Raw genomic sequence first — 18,707 nt, 5'->3', positions numbered from 1 at the left:
TGCTTCAAGTCCATTTCACTCTCAGCAAGCAAGGTTGTGTCATCTGCATAACACAGGTTGTTAATGACTCTTCCTCTAATCCTGATGCCCCATTCTTCTTCATATAGTCCAGCTTCTCGGATTATTTGCACAACATACAGGTTGAATAGGTATGGTAAAAGGATACAACCCTGATGCATACCTTTCCTGACTTTAAACCACACAGTATCCCCTTGTTCTGTTCAAATGACTGACTCTTAATGTACGTACAGGTTCCTCCTGAGCACAGTTAAGTGTCCGGAATTCCCGTCCATCGCAGTGTTATCCATAGTTTGTTATGATCACCACAGTCGAATGCCTTTGCATAGTCAATTAAACACAGGTAAACATCCTTCTGGTGTTCTCTGCTTTCAGCCAGGATCCATCTGACATCAGCAATGATATCCCTGGTTCCACGTCCTCTTCTAAATCCCGCTTGAATTTCTGGCAGTTCCCTGTCGATATACCGCTGCACCCACTTTGGACTTATCTTCAGCAAAATTTACTTGCATGTGATATTAATGATATTGCTTGATAATATGTGTGTTCATTTGGATCATTTCCCTTGGGAATAGGTATAAATATGGATCTCTTCCAGTCAGTTGGCCAGGTAGCTATCTTCCAAATTTCTTGGCATAGAGGAGTGAGCACTTCCCGCACTGCATCTGTTTGTTGAAACATCTCAGTTGGTATTTCGTCAATTCCTGGAGCCTTGTTTTTTGCCAGTGCCTTCAGTGCAGCTTGGACTTCTTTCTTCAGTACCACTGGTTCCTGATGATATGCCTCCTGAAATGATTGAACGTTGGCCAGTTCTTTTTGGTATAGTAACTCTGTGTATTCCTTCCATCTTCTTCTGATGCTTCTTGTGTTGTTTAATATTTTCCCTGTGGAATCCTTCACTGTTGCAGCTTGAGGCTTGAAATTTTTCATCAGTTCTTTCAGCTTGAGAAATGCCAACTATGTTCTTCCCTTTTGGTTTTCTGTCTCCAGGTCTTTGCACATGTCATTATTATACCTAATTTTGTCTTCTCGAGCCACCCTTTGAAATCTTTTGTTCAGCTCTTTTACTTCATCTTTTCTGTCTCTTGCTTTAGCTCTTCAACGTTCAAGAGCATACTTTTTATTTCAGTTGGTTCTGTTGTCATGTCACCCATCTCATATTCTGGTTATCTGCTTCCTCTCCTGCTTTTCTTTTGTCAATATGGCCAGTGGTTTGTTGATTTCGTTGGTCCTTTCAAAGAGCCAACTTCTGGTCTTGTTGACTCTTTCTGTTGTTTTTCTCTTCTCTATTTCATTTATTTCTGCTCTAATGTTTATTATTCCCTTCTGGTGATTGTGGGCTTCTTTTGCTGTTCTCTATTTGTACAAGTTGTAGGGTTAATATTTTGATTTTGGCCCTTCTTTTTTGATGTGTGTGTTTATTGCTATAAAAGTGACCTCTGAGCACTGCTTTTGCCGTGTCTCAAAAGTTTTGGTAATATGTGTTTCCGTTCTGATTTGATTCTAGGAATTTTTTTTCCATCTTTAATTTCTTCTGTCACTCAGTGGTTTTTAAGCAAGGTGGTGTTCAGTTTCCATATATTTGATTTTTTTTCCCGCTTGCTTTTCCTGTTATTGATTTTTACTTTTATGGTTATGTGATTACAGAAAATACTTGTACTATTTCAGTGTTTTGGATTGTGTTAAGGCTTGCTTTGTGTTTACTGAATCTTTGTTTTTCTTCTTTTTTATTTTGATACATAGGTTTGTTAACTTTTTGATTACCTTGAAATTTACGTTTATCTTCCTAAGTTTAAAAAATGAAAAACCAAATCCGTTGCCATCAAGTCAATTCTAACTCGTAGCGACCCTTTCGGACAGAGTAGAACTGTCGCATAGAGTTTCCAAGGAGTAGCGGGTGGATTTGAACTGCTGACTTTTTGGTTAGCAGCTGAGCTCTTAACCACTGTGCCACCAGGGCTCCTCCTAAGTTTAAATCAGTCTTTTATTTATTGAAATCACTTTAACCTTCTCTCCATATGAAAGTTCCATAACTACACTGTTTATACCCTCTCTTTTGTTTTTTGATGTTGCCATCATTTACAAATTGACGTCTCTGGTTCCCTGTTTTCAGTCTTTTAGCTTTGTTTTATTTTTTAGAATTATTTATCTGGGTTGGTATCTGGCTGATGCTTTCCTGTGTCCTAATCTCAGCTTGTTGTCTAATGTTGTTGGTTCTCTATCCGAAAGACTCCCTTTAATATTTCTTGTAAATTTGGTCTGGTTTTTACAAATTCTCTTAATTTCTTTTTATCTGGAAATGTCCTAATTTTACCATCATATTTGAGAGACAGTTTTGCTGGATATATAATTCTTGGTTGGTAAGTTTTCCTTTCATGGTTTTAGGTTTCTGCTGGGAACCAGAGCTTAGTCTTATTGGTTCCCCTTTGTAGCTGAGTCTTTGTTTTTCCCAAGCTGCTCTCTGAATTCTTTCTTTGTCTTTGGTTTTGGCAAGTTTAATTATGATGTGTCTTGGTGACTTTATTTTGAGGTCTATCTTGTATGGAGTTTGTTGAGCTTCTTGGATGGATATTTTCTCATCTTTCATGATACTAGGGAAGTTTTCTGCCGAGAAATCTTCAACAATTCTCTGTTTTCCATTGCCTCCTCTTGTTCAGGAATCCCGATCACATGCAAATTTTTCCTCTTCATAGTGTCCCACATAATTCTTAGGCTTTTTTCATTCTTTTTTTTTGATTTTTCCTCAAATTGGTATCAAGGGATTTGTCTTCAAATTCACAGTTTTGGTCTTCCATTGTTTCAATTCTCCTATATCTGTCTATTGAGTTGCCTATTTCTGAAATTTTATTGTTAATCTTTTGGATTTCTAGTTGCTGTTTTTGTATGGTTTCTAATTGTTTATTTTGTTGTTTTGTTCTTGTATTGTTTTCCTGCATTATTCTATTGCTTTGTCCATGTTTTCTTTGATTTTGTCTATTTTTCTTGGTTTTGTCTGTGTTTTCCTTAACTTCCTGGAGACCCCTGTATATCAGTCTTTTGAATTCCTCATCACGTAGTCCCATTGTCATTTCTTTCTCTGAAAGGTTTTCTGGTTCTTTATTTTGGTCTCTTGCTGGAGCCATCTTGTCCTGTTTCTTTATGTGATTTGATATTGTCTATTGTCTTTGAGGCATCAAGAAGTTATTATATTTATTTATTGTGTATTTGTTTGCTGTATCCTTAATTTTGGTTTTGTTTTGAAGTAGGCTGGGCGTGTGTACTACTCTGGCGTTAATCTGGTCACATCAAAGTGCTCGCCTCCTGTCTACGGGTGGGTAGGGCATCAGTTGGGTGTGTGAGCACGGGTCTCTGTTCACTGGTCTTGTGGGGCTGCTGAGGATGTAGCTGGTGTTTCTGGTCAAGTGACGTACCTTTCTGCCCGATCACCTGGCTGTGGGTGCAGGGGGCATTCTCCCTGGTTGCTGGGTTGGGTGTTGTGTGTGCACTCTGCCGATTGCGAGGTGGTTGAGGCAAGGGTTCCTGGGTCATCAGTCACTGGGTAGGTGGTGCGGAAACTCTGACTGATTCTCCCGAGTAGACAAGGGTGCACAGGGGTGTTTGGTGTGGGCAAAAGCTTCCTGTCGCAGGGGTGCTGTGGGGACAAGGCAGGGGGAGATGTCACCTGTCCACAGGTGCCCAGCTGGAAGGTGTGACCTGTCTACTAGAGTTCATTGTGGGGGAGGCTGTGCAGCGAGTCCTCAGACTCCCACTTCAGGTGGTTGGAGGAAGCGGGAGGCACTGCTGGCACTGTTTAGGACTGTGGGCCCCCAGTGTGGGTGGTTGGAAGGAGTGGGAGGCTTCACTGGCCCTCAGGGCCCTGGCACAGGTGGCTGTATGGAGTGGGAGGCAGACTTCTGTGCTGCAGGAGTTGCTGTAGGACCACAGACTCCCATGCAAGTGGCTGGAGGGCATGGGGTCACCGCGGGCGCTGTAGGAGGTGCTGCAGGACCATAGGCCCCGCAGTGTCAGCAGCTGAGCAAAGGGGTGGGCGCCTCTAGTTTGTGGACTCCCAGCTTAGGGGACGGGCAGTGGTGGTTGCTCCTGGGTTGTAATCATGTGTGGGGAGGGGGGAATGGGTGAGGAGGGTGGGGTAGCCCCACAGGCCCAAGGGTCTCTGACACAGGGGAGCTGGGTTGGGCACAGTGAGTGTGGTGTGTGTGCTTAACTTTTGCAGGATGAGAAGCCCTCCTTCCTGGCTCTGGACTTGAGTGCAGAGTTGCTCCTGCTTGGCTGCACCAGATGATGGGGTTTTGGTAGGGAATGTTGCTTGCTTTGTCTCAATATGGCCGTGCTGTGTAGTTTCAGGTAGCAGGGTGCTGGCGAGCCATAATTCTCCATGTCTGCTGTTTTCTTACTGTCTCTCCTTCTGCTAGGCACTTAGTCCAATGCTTCAGCCTTGTCTTTGATGCTTAGTATTCCAAAGTTGTCATCAGTATCTGATTCGCTTGTTTTCTTGAGTCTTTGTTTTAAGACGGATGTTGTGAAGCTTCTGACTACTCTGCCATCTTGGACTGCATCAGCACTCACTCTTTCATCGTTATGTGTGATGTTAGCTGTGGGTTTTTGTAGATGCCCATTTCAGGCTGGGGAAGTTTACTTCTATTCCCAGTTTGCTGAGGATTCGTATCATGAATGGGGGTATCTATTGAGATGATCATATTTTTGTCTCCCTTATTCTGTTAATATGTTAATTAGACTGATTGACTAATATCAAACTAACTTTGAATTCTTGATATAAATTCCACTTGGCTGTATTATCCTTTTTATATATTGCTGGACTTGATTTGCTAATATTTTGTTTAGGATATTTGTGTCTATGTTCATGAAAGTCTTTGGTTTTCTTACACTTGCTTTGTTTTTAGTGTCAGGGTAATGTTGGTTTCATAAAACGAGTGGAGAAGTGTTCCCTCTTCTGTTTTCTGAAAGAATTTGTATATAATCGATATTATTTCTTATATGTTTGATAGAATTCATCAGTGAAACTATCTGGTCTGGAGTTTTCTTTGTGGGAATATTTTACGTTACGAATTCAATGTCTTTAATAGACCTAAGGCTATTCACATTTCCATTTCATATAAATTGTCAGATATATTGGCATTTATATTTAGGATTGTTACATTCTGTTTATCATGAAAAAATGTCCTCCTGTATCCCTGATGGTATTCTTTGTTCTAAAGTCTACTTTCTGGTGTTAATACAGCCACTCCAGTTATCTTTTATTTGACATTTGCGTATCTGATGGTTAATGTCATATGTTAATTTGGCTAGACTGTAATTCCCAGTATTGTGTAATTGTCTTCCATTTTGTGATCTCATGTAATTGCCCTTTATTTTGTGGTGTTGTGTAATTATCCTCCATTTTATTTTAAATCCTAAACCTCTATATGTTAATGAGGCAGGGTTAGTGTAGGATGTATCTTGAGTCACACCCTTACTAAAGGGTGTGGCTGAAAACACCCTTACTCAAGTCACTGACTCACTCAAGTATCTGATATATGGGGAGTTTCCTTGAGGGTGTGACCGACATCCAATTATGTATGGATGCTCTTGAAAAAATTTGCTCTCACTCTGGATCCTGCATCTGGCTCATCACCATCTGACTTCTAGTTCTTGGGACTTGAGCCAGCAGCCTGCCATCTGACCTGTCAGTTCTGGGATTCATCAGCCCATTCAACCCCATGAGTCAGGAGAAGCCTCTGGCCCGATGCCTAAACCACAGGTTTGAGACTTGCTTCTCTAGAGAACCCCGCTAAGACATTTGGTACTGGTCATGGTTCTGGAGAAACAATATTGTAAGGATGAGTTTTCTAAATTGGTTCTCAAATCTGGCTAGCCTTAAAGGCGCTGATGACTGTGCCTCTGGTAATAAAGAGGGCACTGCTAATTCATGGTGTGAAGTGGGAATAGAAATAAGCAAAATATCACCACCAATAGATTAAATATTTGTGAGATAAAGGATCCAGGTGATGGCATATTGGATACTTTTGTACAATTTTGTTAGAATGGGAAATATAAGGAAGCTGGCTGGTTGGTCCTACTTTTGCTAAACAAAGTGGAAAAAGAAAGAGATGAGCTCAGGCCTTCAGAGTCAAAGCTGAAGCACCACATAAAGACCTGAAAGTGGCCAATTGTGCCCTGAAAGAAAGCCTTATTTTTTGGAGTAACAGAGCTGTTATTGCAAAAAACCAAACCCAGAGTCCTATCGTAAGAGTGACTGAATTACAACGCCAGTTGGATTCCCAACTTTGAATGGTGTCTCAAGTGAGGGCAGTGATTGGGAAGAAATGGGATGCCGAAACTTGGCATGGGGACATATGGGTAGATAATCAGGAAGCTGGGGACACTGGACCCCTAAATTCTGCTGAATCACTCCTGCCAACAGCACTACCCCTCCCATCTGAAGAGATTACTCCATCTTTGTCTGCTAAGCCACCGTCTCCAGGAAAACCATTATCCCTCTACCCCCATTTGATGAGATTGACCCAGCTGTGCCTGCAGCTGAGCTGTCACCTGGAGTGGCATCAGGGGAGTTGCCTTAGGCATTGCTTGAGGCAGATGCCTTAAAAGATATTACTGAATGTTCCCAGGACCCACCCCCACCAGCCATTTTTGCTTCTAGACCTGTAATCGAAGTCTCAGTGAGCCCCAAAAGGTGAGGTACAAAGTGTGACCCAGGAGGAGGTATGCTACACTCCAAAAGAACTGCTTGACTTTTCTAGTATATACAAACAAACCTGGGGAATACGCGTGGGGATGGCTATTAAAGGTGTGGGATAATGGTGCAAGGAACAAAAAGTTAGATCAGTCTGAGTTTATTGATACGGGTGGGCCCACTAAGCACAGATCCTTCATTCAGAATTTCAGCTTGAGAGGTCAGAAAAGGAGATAGAGGCTATGGAGCAGAGGGAAGAAGCTTTGGAGTCCAGTAGACTTTTGACTTCTTGGTAAGCCTTTTACTGGCTCTGTGATCTTCATTTCACCTGAGGCTGTTTTCTCATTTGCTAAATGGGGATTCTCTTGAGGATTCAATAAATTAAGTAAATGAAAGCACCTGGAATACTGGTAGCCCTCACTGGGTCCAGTTCTTAGGTTGATGTGTTAGAAATAGCCCTGTTGGAGACTTGTGGCTTAGTTTCTTTCCAACCTTTCATTGTGGAAATAAATATACAGAAAAGTTGAAATTGGCTTCCTGTATTTCAGAGTGGATTAATCCATATTCTCTCCCTCCCTAGCACTGCTAGATAGATAGAAAGGGCAGCTATCTTTTTTTCTCATTTGATGATTTCTGCCCCCACTTTAAAATCTGCTGGTCTAACACCCCAGCCCAGCTGGCTTTAGCCAAAGGGGTTAGAGCTATGAAAGCTGGGAATTTACTGCTTGGAAATGGGGTAGAATTCTCAGGATTTCCCTTTTGGGGGCTCAGATCAATCCTGACCCGTAGGCCTAGGGTCTTTTTTTGCCACAGGTATTCGCTACCTCCTGTAATCTGGTTTCAGTTAAATGAACTTGAAGCCGTTTGCCAACAGGATCTGATTCTTCTTTCGCTCTTCCAGGCCGAACTTCTTCCCCAACTTTCTCCAATTTTCCCCATTCATCGGCCTTTCAAGATCCAGCTTAATCTGTCCTTTCCAGAAAGGTTCCCAGTTTCCACCAGCCAGTCTTTCCCTACACCCTCTGTTCCTTGCTTACATCACTGTAACACTTTCTATTCAAGCATCACGCTATTCTTTTCTAGACCTCAAGCTACCTAGCTTGAGGGAGGTTGTATCCTTTTCAGTGTGCTATCGGCCTGGTACAGAATAGAGGTGCTCCATCTGCTTAATCGGAGCCCCGGTGGCACTGTGGTTAATAAAGCTTGGCTGCTAACCAAAAGGTCAGCAGTTTGAATCCACCAGCTGCTCCTTGGAAACCCTACGGGGCAGTTCTACTCTGTCCTACAGGGTCACTGAGTCAGAATCGACTTGACAGCAGCGGGTTTGGTTTTGTATCTGCTAAATCACAGACTCGAGATGGGGGAACGCGCGACTCATTTTCTGGGGCTGGCTCTGATAAATGCTGAGCACACAAGTTTACTTCAGATTTAGAGAATGGCTACCATTATGTAAGACAATGTAACAACAGAAAGAACAAACAGGAGTTGAAGTCAAGTTACTTGGGAGGAGAAATCGTCCCTGGATCTTCTTTAGCCTTCAGCAGAGTCGTTACGTGGTTCGTGTAAAGCTTCCATGACAAAAACAAGAGCTGCCAACTAAGGCCAAAGCATCTTAGTACAGCATTTTCCAAATTTTTTAACTTGCTGGTAGCCAATGTAATTCAGTTGGAGAGAGGGCCAGTAACCTCTCCATTCCTTTTAACACCTAGCATAGTACCCCACTCATTGTGGTAATCCCTCTCAGCCTTCCAGGTTTTATTTCCATGTTTTCCTTTCCTACAACCTAAGGTGATTCCCCCAGCTGACCTCTAGGTTTGTAACAGAGGAAACATGTATTGTTACTGAAGCTTCAAGAACTCGCTTTTAAGGAGTTACTTGTGTTTTAGACAAACTCAATCCCTCTTAGGTCCTAATATTCATAAAATGAATGAGTGAAGACCTTGAGGTCATCCTTATGGGACTTTGGGAGAAGGTGCTTAAAGGCAAATATCAATTTAACCATGACATTTAGCTGGTGTCTGTACTACAGTTTTTCCCTGCACTTTGTGGCAAAAAGCGAAACGAAGTCAGGGTGTCTGTCTCACACAGTTTATTTAACAATAGGTAATAAGAAATCAAATTTAACAGTCTATACAGTGATCCAAAGTTCATATTTATAAGTAATCAACTTTAATTGCATGATTTACAACAGTTGAGGGTTTTTGCTTTCTATTTTCAAGTTTTACAGAAAGTGTGTGTGTGGGCGGGGGCAGGTAAGGAGGAAGAAAGCAAGCAAAGAAGAAACCCCAGGGACATTTTGCATGTTAAAATCATCCCACTGGAATCGTTTCTTACCCTCTTTTTAATTTTTTCCTTTGTTAGATGTAAAAATAACGAAAAAAATTCTTTCAAGAAACAGAAACCACAATATATAGTACATCAATTTGGCAGCTGCCCCTGTATATTTTGAAAAAGTCATTTGCCTCTCTACATGTACAAATTATTTTAATACTTGAAGTTTTACGCTCAGACTTACAGAATAGAAAATTTTCTGGAGCACAAAAGTTGACTTCAGGGGAGGAAGGGGGAGTTTTTTTGTTTTCTTACATTTTTAAAAGAATGAACATCTTTGCACCCAGAGAAAAAAAAATTGGTATTTTAATATATATTTATATATATTTATATATTTATATAGAATGTAATTTTAAAGTAACATTAACCCCTTTTGTCCTCTGGTTTAAGAAATGGTTTTTTTTTTTTTTTTTTTAACTCTTCCACAAAGTGAGGAAAATAGGGAAAAATGTCAACCATCTGCACCAGTAAATAATAACTATTAATATTACATATTTTCATTAATTTAAAAAAAATAATAAAACCTATTGGAGGTGCAAGGCAGGAGCATGTGGCTGGCGTCACAGACCTCAGCCCCCTCCCAGTGCACACGTGAACCACACACACAAGGGAAAACAGGACTGGCGGTCACCAGCCATAACAAAAATAGATTCTTTGTATTCTATCATCCCTCAGGTTCATCTTGCATGTTTGCTTTTAACCACAAACGGCTACTGCACAGTTCTTATGTGTTCCAAGGAAAATTGTCTTTTAGGCTAAGAAAGATTCAAAAAAATTGTTTTCAGTACAAAAAGTCTTGTTAAGAGAAAATAATTTTTTTGCTCCCAAAATACTACAAGGTGTCTCTAGTGTATGTCTAGTGTACTCTGTGAGAGGTTTGAATTCAAGTCTGAGTTCTCGGTGCTGAGTCCCAGGTCCGTGGCGCTTGCACCATGGAGGTTTGCCATGCCTGGATTGCTAGAGAGCTGAGAAAGCATTGAATTCTGGTCCGGGCTGGCAAAATGCCCTTGCTCCATGGGGTTGGCCTGGGCAGCTACCAGTCCGGGGTGTGGGGAGCTGGTCTGTGGGGACACGTGGTGTGGAGAAGGCTGAGGCTGCATCCTTGGGGAAGGGCTGGAGTGAGGGGGCTGGGACTGTGGTCGTGGAGAAGGGACAGGCTGGGGGGAGCGCACTTGATTGGAGAGAGAAGAAGGAATCTGCTGGCCTTGTAGGTGCGGGGACTGGGCCTGGTTTGGGAGCATGTGCTGTTGGGGGCTCATGGGGTTGGGCTGAGCAGGGGACCCCATCTGCTGCTGCAGGAGCCGCTGCTGGTAGGCCTGCAGGCTGGCTCCGGGCTCGGCGCCCAAGGCTGGGGGAAGCTGGCCCATCTGTCCCATGCTCCCTTGCTGCATCTGCTGCATGTGATGCTGCATCCGCTGCTGCTGCTGCTGCTGCTGCTGCTGCTGCGGGGGATAGCCGACTCCCTGCGGTTGCTGGAACTGGCTGTGGTTGGCCATCCCCGGGCCTAGTCCTGGCCCTGCCCCCTGCTGCTGCTGCTGCTGCTGCTGCATCATCTGCTGTCGTCTCAGGATGTCTCGGAACTGTGAGGGCATGGCGTTGTGATTCATGTTCAGCTGCTGCGCCTGGGGGCTCATTCCTCCCATGGGGGGCTGAAGCTGCTGCGGCGGCTGCTGCTGGGGCAGACCAGCCCTCTGGACACCTGCCTGCATGGGGTTCATGTTCTGCATGGCTGGGTTGGAGTGGACCCCCTGCTGGCCTGGCATGGTAGGTGGCTGCAGCCCTGGCTGGCTCTGGGGCATGCCCGGCTGCCCAGGGAGGGGTGGTGGGTTTGAGTTGGCATACTTGGCAGCCCGCTGCTTGATGAACGCAGCCAACAGCTGGGGGTTGGCATGAAGGATACTAAGCACCTGCTGCTGCTGTAGGGGAGAGCTGGGAGACCTGAGAGTCCGCAGAAGGTTCTGTAAGGCTTGTTGAGACACAGTGCCTGGTTTGAGTGGGCTCACACCTACCTGGCCCAATCCAGGTTGGGGAGCCATGTTCAAGGGCTGACCATGCTGGGCCACTGACATCATGGCTGGCCTTGGCATCCCAGACTGTAGTTGCTGGGGCTGAGGCAATCCTCCTTGGGCCCAGGGTGTCTGCTGCTGGATGCCTGTGGGCCCCATCCCTGGCTCCAAATGCCCACTGGGACCTCTGGCCATGGGGGGTGGGTTTATACCCATGGGGGCCATCTGAGTCATCTGGTGCTGGATTGGCCTTTGAAAAATTTGCACGTGGGCCATCTGGCGCTGCGTCTCGGCTGCCCTCTGAATCTGCATTGCCATCTCCACTGCTGCAGGCGGGGGCCCAGGAAGGGGTGGCTGAGCAGTCTGAGGGGGGGTCGGAGGGGTCACCTGGCCTGCTGCCTTGCCCTGGGACACGGGGCCAGCAGTTTGAGTTCTGGGCAAGTAGGGAGGCATGCTGTTGGGAGGAGTGGGCTGGGGCTGAGAGGTGGGCTGGGGCTGGGGGGTCTGTGGGGTGGCTGGCTGTTGGCCAGTCGGGGTGGTTGGAGTGGCAGGCGTTGGGGAGGGCAGACCCTGTTGCTGGCCCACCACACCAGTCCGCTGCATGCTGGCCATCCTTCTGCGGAGCATCTGGGCCTGCTGGAGGCGGTGCTGCAGCTGCTGCTGCCGGAGCTTCTGCTTGATGTTCAGGCAGAATGGCACCGGGCACTTGTTCTCCTGGCAGTGCTTGGCATGGTAGCAGCAGAGGGCAATGAGCTGCTTGCAGATGGGGCACCCGCCATTGGTTTTTCGTTTGCAGCCCTTGGTGTGCTGCACAACCCGCTTCATCTTCTGGCAAGAGGGCAGGGAGCAGTTGGCGTTGCGGCACTGGCAGGCATGGACCAGAGACTGGATGCAGCGCTGGATGCTCAGGCGGCGAGAGTCTCCTGGGCTCTGGGTGGCTGCAGCCTGCTGGTTGCTGCTCTCATCATCTAAGCCGAGACCTAGTTTCTCCATTTTGTGGTCGTGGTTCTTAGTGTTATAGCAGGTGATACACAGGTCATAGTCCTGGAACAAAACACAGCACAGGTAAACCCTCCAAGATGCAAGTCAATCAAAAGCATTTTAGATGTTCTGTTTGGGCCAAAAGCCACCTTTTACAGAACAGAAACTAGTCTCTTCAGCTCCACTACTTGAAAGTGAGGCCAGGTCGGCCCCACGGGCCTAGCTCACACCTGATGCTGGCATCGCTCTCCTTCCACACCCAGGTGCCTACCTCACAGACGGTGCAGTGCCAGCGTGTCTCCACGTGGTGCTTGCACTCGTTGCAGGTGTACACGAAGCGGTCCTGGCTCTGCGTGTGCAGCTCCACCAGCATGCACATGGTGGACCACTGGGCTCTCCGCAGGGAAGAGAACTCCAGGTGCTTGTCCCTTGCAAGAGTGAGAAAAGCATCGCGGCCATCCATCAGATCACAGGGGATGAGGGGGTCAGGATCCACGATGGGAGGCAAGGAGTTGGCAGCAGGGCCAGCAATGAGACGGATCACAAAGAAGACCTGCAAAACAGAACATCTGGTCGTGACTCAGCACTAGGGCACCACACACTGGGTCATCAACAGTGGACAGGTGAGCAGGCTGGACCGCACTGAGACTGGTGATGTCTCAAGTCAGTTCTACAAGACAGAACCATGACAGGACTGACCCCTCCCCCCTTCTGCTTCACACATCCTGGTCTGTTCTTTGAGACAGACTACAGCGGACCTATAATTTTCATCTTGTAATCCTCTCTACCTTATTCAAGAATTCCTTCAAATGGTCTAGCTCAGGTACAGCACATGTATAGCAGACACTCTGCCTAAGAAGTATATCTTCAGATGTAATCCATGGTTTAACCTCAATCTAATCACAAGGACACAAATCAGACAAGTTTAAATTGAGAGGTGTTCTGCAAAACCAACTGTGACTCTTCAACACAATGCCTACGCCATGAAGGGGAACAAGGCTGGGAGCTCTGTGAAATGGAAGAAGACTAGAGACGTGGCAACTTAACAGAAGGCACAGCCCTTAGATTAGATGCCAGTGCAGCACTAGGAAGTTGCCCAGTGGAAAACCGTAGTGTGACCGTGCAGGCACGTGCTGGGATTACAGAAACGGAGAAAATACGGTAAAACAGTAGCTGCTCTACACAAAGGGTACAGGGGTTCTCTGTGCAAATTTCCATAGTTTTGCAACTTTAAAAGAAAACATTGGTGGAAAAGTTAGGGTTTGTAAAAAATTGTGAACACAAAAGCCCATCTTCTTCCTGGAGTTAGAAAATTAGATTACTGAGAAATTCTGATCCCTGCTTCTAATTCAGTGGTAGTTGTTTAAGATGGCAATATAACTGTGTTCAGAACGACTGTGTGTGTTTTCTTAAAGATTTAGAATACTTTTGTTATGACAGAAATTGAATGTAATACAATTGTAATTTTAAATGCACATTTCACTGATCATGTACCTATCAATTTTATGCATACTAATTTAGTAAATGAGTACTGTTGTACTTACATAAATATGACCACTGAGGAGAAAAAAAAAAAAAAAAAAATGGCCGTGGGGGAGGGATAAAAACAAAAACTTCCTTAGTCCTTGCTGCTGAAACAGTAAAATTTCTGTTCATGGCAGTTTGAAAACTTGAATTGTTAGTAACTATTACTGAGACACCACAATCCAACATCATGCAGACTTACAACAGCTACCAAAGAACCCGTAACATTTCTTGTCCTTACCACCCCAACTCTCACCATCCTCATTGCTTCCTTCTTACCAGTCAAATGATTTCTTCCTTTTGAACCATTAATTCCGTATCTATTTAGTATAAAGACTGTAACAGAAAGCTGGTATTATACATGTATTTGAAACTTATTGATATACAACTACATAAAAATAAAACAAAAAACACCACCTCAAGAAATTAGGAACTTGTGAGAAACTGCTGTCCTGCCTACTCTCTATCCTACCAGTTGTACAGACTGTGAAAATGTCTGCGAGCTGGCAGAAACACTTACGATGTGTTTGGGTGGCAATGCTTGCCTTATCTTTGGGATAAGATATATTTCTAGAAAAAGAACATAAGACAAGAGAGCACACACTGAGCAGAGACCTCTCCAACTGATGCTGGAAGTCAATGACTGTGTCTTGTGTCTGACCTTGTTAATACTGCGTTTGAGACTGTGAGTCTAAGAAACCACTCACATAGTAAGAGAAGAGCATTGTGGGAAAGCATGGAATCTTACGAAGAGGAATGCCTGTAACAACCCATCCCATCGGGTGGTCCCTCATTTCTCTAAGTGGAAGAACAAGGAACAGCTCTCCTTTTCTAGGGCCTCTAGGGCACCTCCTCCAATGACAACCATCACAGCTGATTCTACCCTGTATCACAGTATAGCCAAATCGATACCTGAATTTACAACCTACACCAACAACTGCAGATTCCAGATCCTAACAGTGCCTAGTGCACGCATCATCTTCAGATAAACAAATCAGAGTGTGTGTCCACAATTTAAAGCCAAGCCCATTACAATAAACTCCAAGGGCCCTTCCCAACTGTGGCTTTAATTAATATTTGAAATACCTATAACTATGAATTGTTAGTAACTATTACTGAGACACCACAATCCAACATCATGCAGACTTACAACAGCTACCAAAGAACCCGTAACATTTCTTGTCCTTACCACCCCAACTCTCACCATCCTCATTGCTTCCTTCTTACCAGTCAAATGATTTCTTCCTTTTGAATTTTAAATGGTTTGGTAGGAAGTGTCTAAAAGCCCTACCCTACATTTGTGTTCACTCCTGGGGCCGCATCTTACCTCTTTGTGCTTCTCCATGGTGGCGTACAGTTTCTGGGAGAGGTCATTGGACACATTAGGCATGCCGGGCTTCTTCTTGTTGCCCCTACTCAGGCTGCTCTTGTTTTTGCTAGTTTTCTTATTATTCTTTTTTTTGGCATTTTTGCTATCTCCCTTTGTCACCTGCAGGTAGCACAAAGAGGACAAGAAATGTTAAGTTTTCATGGAAACAATACTGAAGGTGCAAATATTCTCCCTTCTTCAAATCTAGAGCCCATAATCTTAGGTCTTACTAGCTGCTCTCTTCATTCATCCTCTCCTTCTTTTAAATTATTTCTAATAATAGCTCAAAACTAATGTTTTTGTCTAATTTTCCCCCATAAAGAACCCCTGCAGTGAGACTCTTTATTAAGGCAAGGGCTGCCCCTTCACCTTTCTTGACTGGAAGAGTCTTCAGTTTATAGACCCCTCCGGTGAGCAGACCCCAGCTTTGGACACAGGGAACAAGGACTGCGTGGGAGTGACGGGTAGTGGATGGAACTGGGGCACCAGAAGACCTGGGCTTTGTCTCCTTCCACCCACATTCTCAAATTTTATGCCCTACTATTAAAGAGGAGCCCTGATGGCACAGTGGTTAAGAGCTTGGCTGCTAACCAAAAGGTTAACAGTTTGAATCCACCAGCCGCTCCTTGGAAACCCTATGGGGTAGTTCTACTGTATCCTGTCGATGGCAACCTTTTAGCTATTTAAAAAAAAAAAAAAAAAAAAAAACCCTGAAAACCATTTAGTCAATGAAATTTTAAACTATCAGGCCACAAAGCATTGTTTAACAGAGTACTTAAGGGGCAACTTTGGCACGCACACCACTATCTGGCCAGACACGACAGGACGGGAACAATTCGAGAGACGCTGTGGGGAAATAACTGAGCAGGAAAAGGTCCTCAGACAATCCGCTACCCAGCCAGGTTCTAGACAGGGGCTGGCAAACTCTGGCCCAGGTCTGTTTTAGTGTGCTAAGTGTGGTTTTCATACTAATAATAAAGCGCTGTGAAGTGCTCCCACTCCCCCCACCCCGGCTCCGCACATGCTGGAGACAGTATATAGCCTGCAAGGCCTAAAATATTTACAATCTGGTCCTTTACAGAAAGTAGTTTGCCAATCTGCTCTACATAGGTCATCTTCAATCAGTTTTTCAGAGTTTCTGTCCAACAAATCAACTTTTTAACAGGGGTCTGGGGCTAAAAAAGGTTTAAAACCACTGAAACAGAACTGTAATACTTTCTATCTTAGCCCACCTGAAAAAGCTCTTTCCCACCTAAGAACAAGCTGCAAGTTTAATCAAGCTCATTTCTGGATTATACACCAAAACCAAGGTTAGCTGAAAGGAAAATGCAATGCCCTTACGTCTGTGCTTTCGTTGCTGGTGTTTTCTTCTCGCTTTCTCTCTTCCTCTTCCTGTTCCAGTTCTTTAATGCTCTCTTCCAGCACATTGGGCCAGAAATCACCCTCAAAGTAAGGCAATTCCTTGGCACTTGTTAATCGATCTTCAGTAGCTTGTTTAAAAATATCCTGTAAAAATACCCACATACAAATAAGGAACTTGTTTTTTCTTCCCCACAGCATGGATCACACAGAAGTAGCCACAGTAACTGAACACACAGGAAACATGGAAGGATTAAACATGCCTTCCCAAAGCTGGGAGAGTATCTTATTCCTCAACTGCATACCCAGGAGGACATTCAGTGTCATAAACCGTGAAAAGGTCTGTTTAAAGTCAGTAACTTCTGGTCTTCTCTTCCTCTACCCACCAGGACAGGGAGGTTATCTGCTTCTGCATAACCAGGTGGCAAATCTGCCTGCTAGGAGGACATCAGAGGGCGACATAGCACCACACACACTGCAGCCTTCGCTACTCCTCAGGGCAGGAGTGTGCTATACAGCAACCCCTCCGCACCCCCATCCTTGAAATTTCAGCAACTTTCACGGAAAACTATGTTCAAGGCAACCTGGACTACAGCCACTGGAAACTGTATGGCTACAGAAGGATTTGCAGGGCTGTTTGAGAAAAATGGATCCAGTGGATTATTTCCTCCGCATGAGTAAAACATGAGACTTTCAGTAGTTCAAGTTCGTATCATGAGATATCCTATAAAGTTTTAAACTAACATGGCTATTAAGAATATAGTTTCAGTTACTCACATCCTTAAACGGGTATGTTGATCTCTAAGTTTTTAAAAGCCTGGTTTTTCTTACCTTGAAAAATTTAAAATATACGGAAAAATAAAGAGAACGATGAACACTGATATACTTAACTGACTGGATTTAACACTTGTTAAACTTTTTTGTCATATATACTTCATCTTAAAAATCAGACAAAATAACATACCAGCATAATTTTACAAATGACTTAGAGAAAAATGTATGGTTTTTGTTACAGCATTTAAATGAGACAATACAAAGCAGCAAGACTCGGAGATGTCCAATTTTATCAGTCTATTTCCAGGCACCAACTGACCTTATAGTCATGGACAATACGCTCTGACACGGCCTTGTCAAGCATCTTTTTGTACCACTCCTGCAGTCGCTTGGGTTTGGGTATCTTCTGGTCAGGAGGATGGCAATGGAAGATATAGTCGTCTCCCTCACTTGGGGGACACGCCCAGATATGCCCTGTTGTATACCTACCAACACAAAGAAAAGGAATATTCAAGAAAAAAGATCATCCATTTTGGAAAGAATGCTATTTTTTAAACCACGAGGTGGAGCCAATATAGAAACCTATGATTTCTCCAATGATAACACAAAGTATACAACCCAGCTGCAGATCAGAAGGCCAGAGTACACACAACCCACAGCACTAATAATGGCGCTCACACTGGCTACTTCTTTTTGGAGGTTATGGAGGAATGTTGTGAATTTCAGACGTAGAAGTGATGACTGACCTCTCGATCTAAAAATACCAAATTTGCACTTTAAGACCAAATGAAGGATACAATGCAAAGGAATAATGGACCCAATTTAACAGGCGAGTTAAACAAAATGCAAATTCTTAAGAGGAATAACCTAGAAGGTGAGGTGGGAGATATTCTCAAGGGCATACATACCTTAAAGGTAAGGAACTATACCTACTCCTCACTTACTATCTTGTTATCTGACATTTTGCATTTAGGACAACAGTGAAAAACCTACTGACTATTCTGTGCATTAATGATGTACATCTGGCAATAACAAGCCCTGAGATGTGAGGCGAGAGTAATGCTGACTGTGATGGCTAAGGTTATGTGCCAACTTGGCTGGGCCATGAGTCTCAGTGGTTTGGCAGTATTGTGATGATGTAATTTGACAATTAGTTAATAATAATGTAGCCACCCTCCATTTTGTGATCTGATATGGTCACCCTCCATTTTTGCATAATGCTGATTTTTGCATAATGACCTGGTCTTTGTAACCTTATCATGCCAATAAGTGAGGAGTGGGTGTAGTCTAATCTTTCTAGTTCCAGAGCTGGGCGTGTTTTTGGTCTTGACATCCAGGTGTGAAAGCACCAAATGTAGTTTAAGGCCGTGGCCCTCAAATGAGCAACAAAACGTTCCAATCAAATTGTCCCCAAACGCTTAGTTGAACAAGTTAAAATTCATCTGGTACCAAGAACATAAAGGCCTTTTAAGGGTAGGAGCCCAGCTGTGGTCCAAGTGCCCATTTCTTTCCTATTGACAACATTAACAAAGCTGAGGTTACAGTTCTCCTAGATAAAAAACCAAGGTAAGAAAAACAGGCCTTCAGATTAGCAAAGGTTTATATATTGGCATGTTTTAACCTATGTCTCACTACAATACCACACTAATGGTTT

General features: G+C 44.1%; 1 protein-coding gene across 1 annotated transcript in view; it reads right to left on the bottom strand.

The window, feature by feature from the left end:
• Positions 1–9,296: 9,296 nt before the first annotated feature.
• EP300 (E1A binding protein p300) overlaps positions 9,297–18,707 on the bottom strand; it is an 82,408-nt gene continuing 72,997 nt past the window's right edge. The window contains exons 27-31 of the mRNA XM_049884476.1: positions 17,373–17,538; positions 16,262–16,426; positions 14,879–15,040; positions 12,299–12,580; positions 9,297–12,090 (exon numbers count right to left, since the gene is read on the bottom strand). Of these exons, the coding sequence (XP_049740433.1) occupies positions 9,886–12,090; positions 12,299–12,580; positions 14,879–15,040; positions 16,262–16,426; positions 17,373–17,538 (2,980 nt within the window). The 3' untranslated portion in view covers positions 9,297–9,885. The remainder of the gene's footprint in view (positions 12,091–12,298; positions 12,581–14,878; positions 15,041–16,261; positions 16,427–17,372; positions 17,539–18,707) is intronic.

Source organism: Elephas maximus, chromosome 4 (genome assembly GCF_024166365.1).
Source record: "Elephas maximus indicus isolate mEleMax1 chromosome 4, mEleMax1 primary haplotype, whole genome shotgun sequence".
NCBI classification, from domain to species: Eukaryota; Metazoa; Chordata; class Mammalia; order Proboscidea; family Elephantidae; genus Elephas; species Elephas maximus.
The sequence above is the reverse complement of the archived record's forward strand: the minus strand, read 5'-3'. Positions and strand labels throughout refer to the sequence as shown.